At 36.9% G+C, this 13,055-nt stretch overlaps 1 protein-coding gene across 1 annotated transcript in view; it reads left to right on the forward strand.

The window, feature by feature from the left end:
• Positions 1-13,055, forward strand: part of KMT2C (lysine methyltransferase 2C) — a 298,335-nt gene that overhangs the window by 169,393 nt on the left and 115,887 nt on the right. Inside the window, exons 8-9 of the mRNA XM_007469801.1 lie at positions 3,550-3,721; positions 5,634-5,748. Coding sequence (XP_007469863.1) covers positions 3,550-3,721; positions 5,634-5,748 — 287 coding nt within the window. The remainder of the gene's footprint in view (positions 1-3,549; positions 3,722-5,633; positions 5,749-13,055) is intronic.

The following is a 13,055-nucleotide window of genomic DNA, read 5'->3' on the forward strand; positions in this document are numbered from 1 at the left end:
AATTTTCACTTAGTCGTTTGATATTGCTTCAAGCTTAACGCCCCTTTGGCTTTCAGACATATATGTATGTACATATACTTATGTCTGACATGATACTTAAGCCATCCAGTAATGTCATCTTCTTAATGCATGCCCTCCAAAAGGCTGTTTTAGTATTTCTACATATTTCTGTATGTTCGCCCAGAGCAGAAAAATGGTTGGAACCAACTTTTTTCTATTATTATTTTTATATAATGCATAGTAAATGTTTTTGGGCTGAATATATCACATGGATTTTTTTGTGTCCAATTTATTAAATGATGCATACTAATCATACAACATGACAGTATTTTCATCAAGGAATTGGTGGAAACTGTCATAGAATAAAAAGTAATCTCTGCTATAGTGATACACAGTTACCTTGTTGCAGAATGAGCTTTGCTGTATAAAACAGTGCTGTGCAATAGAAATATGGTGTGAGCAATATATGTAATTTTAACTTTTCTAGTGGTCATGTTAAAATTTTTTATTTGAAATTAATTTTAAAAATACATACTTAACCCAGTATATCCAAAATGTTAATATTTCAACTTGTAATTAATAAAATTTTTGAGATAGTGACATTAATATTTTTTCCTATTAAGTCTTTGGAATTCGGAGTGTGTTTTATATGTATAGCACATCTCAATTTGGACTAATCACATTTCCATTGTGCAATAGCTACATGTGACTAGTAGCTACCATGGCAAATTGAAGTGGCAGAGTAGCAAACTCTAGAAAGTTTCACAGAAGTATTTAGATAGTGTTCCTGGCAAATTACAATAGAAAGATGTAATCTGATAGAGTCCAGTACTTGCCCCAGTTTCTGTAAGTTTTGAGGGTAGGCAAAAATCAACGATTAGTTTTTAAATGTACTTAGCTTGAATGAGTAAATATGGAACTCTCTTTTAGTATTAAGAAAACTACTTTGCTCTGTTTTTCCATTTTTATTAAAAAAAATGAACTAATACATGTAATTTCATTTTTAGAATTAATACTTTCTTCTAAATGCCTGTCATTTAAAGAGCCACTTAAAAATGATTTTAGAAGCAACTCCTTTGCTTAAAATATAAGAATTGATTTGTGCTAGGCAACTGAGGATATGAAGTTGAAAAAGACAAGGTTACTACCCTTCAAGTGTTCACGGTATTGTGTTATAATTAATTGATTATATAACAGTTTTTTCTAAGCATATGGGGAAGGGAATAATCAACAACTAAATGGGCATTTAGGTGTGGTAACATTAGATAGTCAGGGTTTATGTCAGAGCAAGAGTTTTAAAGGCCTCTTTGGAATGGGCTAGTGGCACAACAAAGGAACAAAATTACAGGCAGAAGGAACAGAATGTGTACAAGTACACAAAGGTTGAACAGTCTGTTGTGTTAACGTGCACAGCAGACTGCTTGATCTGACCAGGAAATAGTGAATGTTCTGAGATTCAGTTGGAAAAGGAGATAATCCCCCCCACTCCTTTTTTTGCCTCAAACTAGAAATTTTTGATTTTTTTATTTTAAGGCAAGAAAGGAGGTATTGATAAAGTTTTAATTTACGCAGGGCATAACACTTTTAGAAAATTGCTCTGGATATTTAGCTGATTTAGGGAGGAGGTCAGAGCCCTAAGCGAGCATTCCATTGAGAAGATAACTGCAGTTACCAAGACAAAGTGTGATGGACTGAACTGTACAAACAGATGGAAGAGGATATACAAAAAGTTTACTCAGTAAGAACTGGTATCCAATTGGATGTGTTGGGTCAGGGAGTAGTTAAGGGTCAATAGTGACACTAAAGTTTCTTTACCCAGCAGGTCGAGAAAGAAGGGAGAGGTTTAGGTTTAAAAAAAGTTCTAGAGGTGCTGAGTTTGAGTATTTTTAGGACACCTGGCTATTGAGGGTCCAGTAAGACTTGAAAATAACATTTTGAGGTTCAGAAAGAAGTTTGGGGCTGGTGATAGAGATCTGGGAATTGTGGTGGTGTTTTATGATGTAGGAATTGATATGATTACAAAGAAAAACCATGGGGAATTAGAAAAGATGGAAGAGGATGAAATCCTAAGAGACTCCATCATTTAGAGGGCTTGTGGAGGTACAAAAGCCAGCACAGCAGGAGGAGATTGGGGGCATGGGGAGCCTAAGGAGAAATCTGGAGAAAGCTGCCATCATAGAAGTCAATCAAGGTAGGAAATTTCAGTGTGGGCGTGGACGTAAACGCTGCAGATGGCAAATAAGGTAAGACCTAAAAAGTAACCTTGGGATTTCATAGGCCACTGGTAGCCTCATTAAAGTAGCTTCAGATGAACGGTGGGGGAGGAGCCGCCAGGGGCCCAGCTTACAGTCTAGATGCAACCTAGGGCCTGTTTGTGCCCTCAAACTGCAAATTTTTTTTTTTTTTTTTTTTTTTTTACCATTTTAAAAGGATTCTAAAATAAAAACAAAAGCTCTGTATGCCAAAGACTTCTAGGGCCCACAAAACCAGTTTGCCAACTCTTGGTGTAAGGAAAAGGAATAGATGATTACTCTGTTTCAAGATACTTGACTGGGGAAAGAAAGCAGGTAGAAAGGGCTTACAGCCAGAGGACTGACCAAATCTTCAAAAAGCGAAAGAGGAAAAAAAAAAATCATATGTACAATTTAAAACAGTCCTAGGACAATCAGCTAATCAGACCATTTAGTTGAGAACATAAGTGTCAGTTACAGACATATATGTATATATCATCAAATTGGTATGATTTTAGAATACATTCTTTTCCTTATATTGTAATATGCATGAGTTTGTATACTTGGCAAGCCAGTTTATTCTTACATTTATTTTTTATTTTAGATGGTACAAGAACTGTTAAAAAGTGCCATTCCTTTTAATCCACGTTTAGCGATAGACGATGTCCATAATTTTTTTGCAACTGGCAGTTAATATAGATGAATATAGAATTAGTATATGAAGTATTATATTTGTGTATGAATATGTAGCTTCCATCTTTAATGTTCTCCCTCATATATTTTCCAGTATTAAAAAACCCTTATTTGACTTGAATAAAAATTAGTGTTTATGCATAAGAAGCATCTTAATCTAATTGATATTAACATTTCTTAATTTTGTCTCTGATTTTGTTAATTTCAAAACCTATTTAACACTCAAATAAAAATGTTTATTTTTGCACTGCAAAGCGTCTCTCAGTTGATATTTTCCTTTTTGGTTCTTTTCAGCAAGCATATATTGAACATTAACTAGGTGCCCAGCATATCATTGGTATTAGGGATATAAAATTAAATAAGAACTGCTTATGGTCTCAAGTAGATGTAGGTACAAATCATTGCAAAACTATATGATTAAATTTAATGTGATTAAATTTAGATTAAAGATATTATAATGTTTTAATGGAGACCTTATTCTGATTGGATATCAGTTCAATGTGGATAATTTCAAGTGTCTGAAAGATTTACCATGAAAATTCCCTTCAAGTGATTTTTAAACTGTACAGCCAGAAAAATATTAAATTCTTATACAACAATTTCGTTGTTTTACTGTTAATTGTAGCAAAGGAAGATGCAAACTGTGCAGTGTGCGACAGCCCGGGAGACCTCTTAGATCAGTTCTTTTGTACTACTTGTGGTCAGCACTATCATGGAATGTGCCTGGATATAGCGGTTACTCCATTAAAACGTGCAGGTTGGCAATGTCCTGAGTGCAAAGTGTGCCAGAACTGCAAGTAAGTTTTAATTTCAACTCAAAGGTGTGTATTGAGTTTAAGAGAGACCCTATTATTAGGTACTAAAGGTTTGTGTAATATGATAAAGGTTGTTCATACTGCAGCTATATTCATTCACACTGACTTCATCATGTCTTTAGAAATTGCTAGATATTTATTAACATATTACTTTGAAATAAGTCTAAACAAAAACCAGTTTTAATAATTTAAATTCCTCTGGTTGCCTAAAAAGCTAGCTTAAGTTTGCCAACAATTTTAAATGAATGATATTAACAATTAAAAATAAATAAGCATTAGGAAAAAAAGCACCTTTTCTTCTGAGGGAGACGGGAGGAGATTTAATAGGAAAATAAACCTCTGACTATGGAAAGTAGTTACTAGAGTGAACCAAAGAATCAGTGATCAGTTTCAGTTTCTATTCCAGGAAGAACAATGTATACTAAGTCTGCTGTTTAAAAAGAAATCTGTATCTATCTGAAAGGCAGTTACTTTCACCATAATTCTGAAACAAAGTATTGTATGGCATTTAAATGTTCGTAATGGGATTATCTTTTCCTATTGGTTTTATTCCATCCTTTGGTCATTTCTCCAGTCTTTTCTGTGATTATTTTTTTCTCATGCTACTAATTAATTAGCATGATAATTTGGGGATGTTACCTGCATCTACAGCAGTCTTCAAATTGTTTACAGGCTGAGGACTTTTGTAATCAGGAGAAATGATGCCCACCACTGCCATGTTCAGTCTGTTTTATTTGTAATTTAATTTGATAACAATAAGCATCAATATCTTAGAATTATGTGGAATAAATAGGACCACGTGCTTTTATATTTTGGTAAAAATTAAAGAAGATATCAGTAAACATTTATTTGATACCTCGTATCTGTGCCTGGCTTCTTCTTGAGAAGGAGTAAGAGAACTTGAAGAAAGAGTGCTTTTCCTCCAAGATCTTTCCATGTAGCTAAAGAGACAAAATGTGCAATTTTATATGTAGAATTTATTAAATTAAAAAGAAATTACTGGAGGCCAATTAACCCATCTTCCTTTTTACTTCTGTTTATCACCAGGTTTTATTCAGCGGTTCCTCTCTCAGCTCTTCTTCTTGCATCCCCTAGTTTTTCTTTTCCCCTCCTCTTGAATTAAATTCTTAGTACCTGAGAGTGATTAACAGCCAAGAATCAAGGCTGAGATCATGGACAGGACAGGGGCCCAATCTTTGGGGCAGAAGAGTGTTTAGGGGAAGATTTTAGGTTTTCAATTACAATTCTTAATAATTATAACAAGATTATTATTCTTATATCTATTTAGCACTTATTGCTTAATGGATATTCTTAGCTCTTCAGCCAGAATTATATTTAATTCTCACAGTAATCTTTGATTATCATTCACATTTTGTACCTGAAATTAAGAGGACTAAGTCTTAGTTATTCAGGAGTCACACAGCTGGAAAAACAGAAGTCTGAACACAGTTGTAGGTCTGATCCAAATTTGATCCTCTTTTTATTATATGACAGTGTCTTCCAACTCACCATGCCAAGATTTGTTCCTTTCCGCGCAGCATCACCTATCAGTTACAGCTCCTTCCCAAAAAAGGATGGGCATGGGATGTTTAAGAAGTAAAGATCAGTGTCATTCATCTTGCCTTAACCCCTCCTTCTTTGCAGGAACCCTAAAATGACTAAAACGGGTTCACCATAGGTGGGCGTTCAGTAAGGATAATCCTTTAGGGACCTTTGGAAGATTTCTGTCTCATCCTCTAGAGGGTTAACTCTGTCATTATCTGTGCATAGACCAAACAGAGACGGAGGGTATTTATGAACAGGGCAGTTCCCAGGACAGATTCTTTTCATGATTACTTATGTTACAAACATAAGTTTAAAGATAAGGCATCATTAATGCTATCTTATTTTTTAGACAATCGGGAGAAGATAGCAAGATGCTAGTGTGTGATACGTGTGACAAAGGGTATCATACTTTTTGTCTTCAACCAGTTATGAAATCAGTACCAACCAATGGCTGGAAATGCAAAGTAAGTTGTTTATTTTTTTAAGAAAAAAAAGATCTGTATGTTTTTTATATAGAGCAGACAAATCGGATACCTATTCAAATCTATATTACCTTCAACTTAAAAAGAAAACTTTATTGATGTATAATTGATATACAGTAAACTGCACACATTTAAAGTCTATAATTTAATTTGACATTTTCACTCATGAAACCATCATCACCTTCAAGATAATGAACATATTCATCACCCCTAGAAGTTTCCTGGTGCCCCTTGAGATTTCCTCCTTTCTGACTGTTCACTGCCCTACTCCCTTCTGTCTTCCAGGCAATCTGCTTTCTCTCACCATAGATTAGTTTGCATTTTCTAGAACTTTATATAAGTGATGTCGGATAGTATATACCCTTTTCTTTTTTGCAGGGGGGTGGTGGTTTAAACTCAACATAAATATTTTGAGAGTCATGCATATTGTCGCACATACCAGTAGTGATTTCTTTTTATTGCTTAATAGTTGAAGTACCACAATTTGTTTATTGAATCACCTGTTGGTGAACATTTGGGTTGCTGACAATTTTAGGCTGTTGTAAAACATGCTGCTATGAACCTGTTAACTAACAAGTGTATGGTGCTTCATGGCTTAGAAATTGTGTTTTAGTGATTCATCTTTAATCTTTGAAACTCTATGAAATAGGTAGTATCCTTATATGCTGATACTGAAACATGTATTTTTAAAATCTATTAATTTAAAATCCAGAAATAAAGCAGATTACATTTTGATCAGATTGGCTTTTAGATGATTTTACTGTGATTTTATATGTATATATATATTTGTGTATGTATTTATGTATAAACTTGTATTAAATATTTGGAGTCATATCATATATACATATGTATATGTATATTGTTCCTTCACCATGGTAGCTTTAGTAAGTGCTTACCGACTTAGATTATCTGGTTTTTTGGATGCTGTGTAAAGTTTCTTTGGGGTTTTGAGAGTTAGGATCTATAGACATTTTTCCTCTTCTTTTTTATTACTTAAGATATCAGTCTTTCTGCTTGGTGGGATGCTTTTAAGATGTATTTTCAGCTATTTTAAATTTTTTCTGGGTATTCTTTTAGTCAGTGTTTCTCCCCTTTTCCATCTATTTTGGTATTTGCATCTTTGTGACCTTGAGGTATTCCATTCTGGCGCCTCTAAACTTCCTGAGGAATTTATTGAGGCTCTGTCGCCTGCATCTCTAAACCCTGTAGGTTGGCTGACAACTCAGCCTACTGGGCAGAGTTAGTATAGTACCAGGTAAACAACAGCAAAGTTTAGAATTGTCTGTCCTTGGAAGCACAAAATATTTGAATTCTTAAAGTGAAAGTAGAAGGTAAGAATAACTCAAGTTTACCTTCAATTCCCAACTGACTGAATAAAACTAATTTTTTTTTCCTGTTAGGAAGATGTTTACAAACAATATTTACTGTGACTTTTCTTTGAATGTTCTCTAGGATGAGTCAATCATAAAAGTAGTTAATTTGCTTCCTTTGAAATCTATACAGGTAAACTAATAAATTCTAGATTAAGAACTGGTGAGGGACTAGTGATTTAAGTGAATTGCTGAGGTTTACTAATTTGCAGAGGCAGAACAGAGACTAAAATTCAGGTTTCCTGTCTTACATTGTAATGTTTTATCCAATATATTATGCTCCCTGTGCTATCATACTATACTTAATTGAGTAACAGTGCTTTTGTCCCTAGATTAATTAAGGAATATTTCTTAATCTAATTTTCATCTGTATTAGGATTTGGATCCTAGGAAACTAAAGACTCTAGATCCATGGGCCATCTCTACATACCCCCCAGGCTGAGTTTTATTTATTTTTTATTATTATTATAATCTTAACTTCACAGAATAGACATGAAGCTAGGCATAAACTTCTTTAATCTATGGTAATTATGCTGTCTTAACTTAGAAAATAAATATTAATTTAATCTAACAATTTTTTTTGAAATTTATTTTCTTATACAGCAGGTTCTTATTAGTTATCCATTTTATACATATCAGTGTATATATGTCGATCCCAATCCCCCTCCCCAATCTAACAAATAATTTTGCTTTTAAAGTAAATTGCCAAGACCTGTTTTAATAGAAAGGTATTCTTTGTCTTTAATAATGTTCATACAAAGAATGCCTTTTGTATAAGTATTTGTATAGAAATAGTTCGATAAAGCCAGGACTGTGTTTACTGGTTCAGAGTAATCATACCTCAAAGTGCCAACCAACAATTCTTGTGAACATCAGATATAATGAAGCACCACTCAAAAACTCTGGAAACCTTTTGGTTCACAGGCGCACCATAAGGGCACAGCTGAAATCTGTAATAAATGGGGTATCGATCCAATTGTTTCTAAAATACAGAAGTTTATAAGTTAAGGGTATGCTGTTTGCAGTTTCTGTTGTCAGGTGATGCGTATGAAGAACCTCCTTGCTCCGTGGATGCCGCTCGCTACTGCGGAGCGAATCCCCTGTGCGGTCCACGCGTCTCATTCTTTTTACCACGGTTCCGCTGTGGAAAATCTTGTATCTTTCACACGTCTTTGACAGCACTTGGGACTAACATAATAATAAATACAAATGCTAAATGCAGTTACATTTTATATTAAAACCATTTTTATTTATTTTATTTTTTTTGGCTTGCGGGATCTTAGTTCTCCCACGAGGGATTGAACCCTAACCACCGGAGTGCCAGGGAAATCCCTCTATTTTTTAAAGTTAGCATTTCTATGAAATATTTCAAGTTCTCAGAAAACATACAGACCAAGAATACACTTGTGGTCTCCCTGCATCCTCACATTCTAGTCCCTTTGTCACAGAAACGCGATCCTGTTGCCTCTGCCCTTCTCTTTGAGCTCGAGTTTGTCGTGGTCTCGGCATCTTCCCATGCTAGTGGGGCGGCCTTCAGGAGGGGTCGGGTGGCGGAGGTGGTCGGTGGAGGCCGAGGCTCCCCGCCGCAGCTGGGCTCGCAGGCTTCCAGGAGGCGCCAGCCCAAGGCTTCTTCCGGGAGCAGTCTGCGGGAGGGAGGCGCTGGCCGGTGGAGGGGTGGGCGGTGGTGGTGCTTGCCCTCCTCGGGGGGTCCTGGAAAGGGGGGCGGTCTTGCTGACAGGTCCCCAGGGATGGGGTGTTGGTGAGGGGGTAGGAGGAGGCGCTGGGGGAGGCTTACCCCTGCGCCCCACCCCCACCCCCAGTGCCTCGGCACCTGGAACTGGCGGCGCGTCACCTGGTTCTAGGGCGTGGGGCAGAGGGCGGCGAGTTCTGTCCCGCCTTGGCCCGAGGGTGGGGCCTGGAGGGGCGGGGCCTTCTCGGGAACTGAGCGCCTCGGGGCGACTCTTCTTCGGTGAGGTCGCCCGGGAGGGAGGAGCCTGGGGGCTGAGGAGGTCCCGTGAGCAGTTTCTGCGAGGCGGCCGGACGGGGTGCTTCCGCGCGTTCTCTCTTGGCTTGGTTCTTGGTCTAAGGAGAAAACCTGCCGTCGGACGGTTTTGTATGTTTATTACTTTTATCTCCGCTATTCGTTTTCTTTACTTTCCTAAGGAAAAAAGGATATTTAAGACTATAAATTTACCTTTGATTCTAGCTTTGGCTGCACTCATATTTGTTGTATTGGTAACTTTATTCACATTTGACTTAATTTTATCTTTTTTTAGGTTGTGCTTAAACACATTAGTTTCTGCTTTAATCGTATTGAATCAGATCATTTAACTAGTGTAGTTTTCTTTTTGACATATATTTGGATGCTTGATTTAGTGACTTTAAAGCTGTAGTATTTGTGTTTATTAATTTCATTTAATTAGATGAAGTTCTTTTTCCATATTTTTTGACTGATTCAACAGTGTATTACGGCGTCGATGCGTAGATAAAATCGACTCCTGTAATTTCTCATATCAGTTTCTCCTTGTCCTGGTTATTTAGCAAGTAGATCAGGCTACTATTGATGTATTGTGCTTTTTATCAGTGTAAAACTATTCTATTTATATTGTGTAATGCCTTTTTTTTGCGGGGGGAGAGGGGGACCAGATATTTTGCTTTGCCTGACAAATACGGCTGAGTGGGGTTTTAGTTTACCAGCTGAATGTGATCTTTTCATTTTGCATCCTTCTGTGTCATTTTAACTGTACCTTTTGAAAGGTTTAATAGTCAAGTATTTAGACTAATGGATGTAATTGAAATGCTTGGCTATTTTAAGACAAACCTGTTCTTTTAATTTCCTTTCTGTTTTTCAGTTCCTTTTATTCCCTGCAGTGATTTGTAATTCAGAATATTAAGTTATAAGTGTTGAAAATATTAAAAGTGCCCCCCCCCCCCCCCCCTTCTCCCTCCTCTCTGTCTTAAGTTGACCCAGACTGTAGACTTTTTCTTTGGGGAGGGAGGGATCTTCTCAGTAAATTCCAACCACATCTCACCCTCAATCTTTTGGAGACTTGGTTATGCACTTCTATAAAAGAATTGTAAATATTCTGGAATCTTGCAAACCTGAAAGAGATTGTTGCCTTCAAACTACCAGAAGAACTTGGTTTGGTATAGTTTTGCATTACAACTTTTTTTTTTTTACTCTGGATACTTTTTTTTTTTCCCCCGTTTTTTTCCCAGTTTATGGAATTACAGAAGAAGTTTGTTTTGTTTTTAGTCTAATTAGTTAATTGGTTTTCTGCTTGAAGGCCATGAGATCTTTATTTTTGTTCAGTTATTTGGATTTGCTTCCAGGATGTTGGTTCTACACTAATTAGTGTTGTCTGGAACATATTGACCATTGTCATTCTCCATTTAGGCCCGTGGAAAGGTCTAGGGAAGTGTTGGTTAAATTCATCTTTTTAAAAAATATTTTCTTTCTTTACATTCTCTTTAATAATCTTCAGTAACATCTAGGTGATTTTGTTTCCTGCTTTAATTCATTATTTTCTTTGTTGTGGTTTTCATTATTTTGGAAAATGTGTTCAGAATTCCTAGTTTATTTCTCAAGGTTGTTCTCTGGCTTCTTTTTGTTCTGCCCTTACTAATTTGCTTTCCGTAATAGTATGCTATTCTCTTTCACGTGACAGAATTATTTATAATACTGCTGAGAATACGAGCGGATAGTGTGTGTGTTTTATTCTGTTCTATGGAGGTATTATAAAGTGATTAAGGGCTTCCCTGGTGGCGCAGTGCTTGAGAGTCCGCCTGCCGATGCAGGAGACGCGGGTTCGTGCCCCGTTTCGGGAAGATCCCACATGCCGCGGAGCGGCTGGGCCCGTGAGCCATGGCCACTGAGCCTGCGCGTCCGGAGCCTGTGCTCCGCAAATGGGAGAGGCCACAACAGTGAGAGGCCCGCATAACGCAAGGGAAAAAAAAAAAAAAAAAGTGATTAAAAAGATTAGGCTGTGGAGTCAAATCTCAGGTTTTCCAGTTACTACATACAGGATCTTTGGCAAATTATTTGACTTCTGTAAGCTGTGTTTCATCATGTAGTTAATAGTACTTAACCTCACAGGGGTGTTGGATTTAGTGAGATGATGCCTGTAAAGTGCTCAGCATAATGCCTAAAGTAAGTGCTCAATTCTCATGGAGTTTCTCATAGGAATGCTTATCTTCTTTTCAGTTTGAAGAATGATACTCTTTCTCTACTGTTAAATTCTTTGATAGTTCTTTATAGTCTTTAGTCAAATGCAAACACTGTGGTGTGGGCTGGAGGTGCAGAGGCAGTTAGGTGTGCCTTCCCAGGAACGGTGTCAGTCTGGCGAGGCTGCTTGCACTGAAGTGAGGGTGATCTTTTTAGGAACTTCGTTATATACCAGTCATTGTCCCGTAGGTTTCTTTTCTCTGTTTCTCTTTCAAGAATGCTGATGTGTGGGTATATGATGTGTTTTAAAAGGCTTTATTTGGAAATAATTTCAGACTTTAAAAGTTGGAAAAATAAAACCCATATGCCATTTACCTAGATTCACCTGTTGTTAGGATTTCAGTATTGTCATCCATGCCCTTTCTCCTTCCTCCCTGCCCCATGTATATTTTTTTGCCCTGAACCATTTTGAGGGTAAGTTATACACACTGTGTTCCCTTTACCCCTAAATACTTAAATGTGTATTTCCTAATAATAGGGATATTCGTACGTAATCACAGCACTATTATCACCCCATACATTCACCTCAATGTATCTAATCTACCATCCATATTTCAATTTGTCACCTGATCCCATATAGCATTTCCCTCCTCCAGTGTAGGTTCCAGGATAGTCTCGGATCAGGTATTCCATTTAGTTGTCATGTTTCTTTTGAGTCCTTTAATCTGGAAAATTTCTTTAGCCCTTCTTTGTCTTTTTTTGATATTGACAGTTTTGAATAATAGAGTTTTTCCTCACATACCTGGTTTTTGTTTGTTTGTTTTGTTTTCTTTAAATCACAAATAGAACTTTCCTTATTTTGTCTTTGTCTGCTATTTCCTCATTATTATATAGAGAGTTATTCATTCTTGGGCAGAATATTGCATAAGTGGTGATGTGCTCTTCTCAGGCTTTCAGCTGGATGCACCTGATGGTTAGCTCTCCCTCACAGGTGATGTGAATTCTGATAATCTGGTCAAGCTGCTGTAAAGTTTCTCCACTGTTTTCTTTCTCTCTCTTCTATCTAATGAAACAGTATGTGAGGAGACACTTTAATACCGTGCAAATATCTTGTTGCTCCTCACAATTTTCTCCAGGATTATAGGAACCAATGCCTGATGCAGTTTTTACCTGTTGTTTGTAGAATGACGCTTTTCTAACTTCACATTTACCAGTCAGCCCCCTGCATTCTGTTGTAAGCAAGAACCCTCCCTTCTTTCACATGTTAAAATTATGTATATATTGTCAGTATTGACTCATGAATTCTTGTTATTATCGATAATTTATAATTTATTACTGTACCTAATTTGTTTTGTGCTCAAATTGTCCACTTTTGCCTTTGATATCCTTTTCAAGCTGGCTCCTATGTCTTTGTGGCATGCCCTCACCATTAAGCACTTCATTACATTTGGGCATAACAAGATACTCCAAAATCATCTTACACCTCCCTGCCCTACTAGCCCTGGAATCTGTCCTCTTTTCTATAAAGAGGCCAAGTTCCTTTAGTGAAGATTGGGTGCTAGGTGTGCCCATTGCTCTGGGGGTGTTGGCTTCTTTGTCCTTTCAGCAGATGAGGCAGGAAATACATGCATGTGTATACATTTACACATATGCATGTCTACAAATACACACATAAGTATGCGTATACTCACACATGTACATCATTTATAAATAATGAATTTACACCAATACCTCCAATTGTGATCCTTCCTGCT

Source organism: Lipotes vexillifer, unplaced genomic scaffold (assembly GCF_000442215.2).
Source record: "Lipotes vexillifer unplaced genomic scaffold, Lipotes_vexillifer_v1.1 scaffold472, whole genome shotgun sequence".
NCBI classification, from domain to species: domain Eukaryota; kingdom Metazoa; phylum Chordata; class Mammalia; order Artiodactyla; family Lipotidae; genus Lipotes; species Lipotes vexillifer.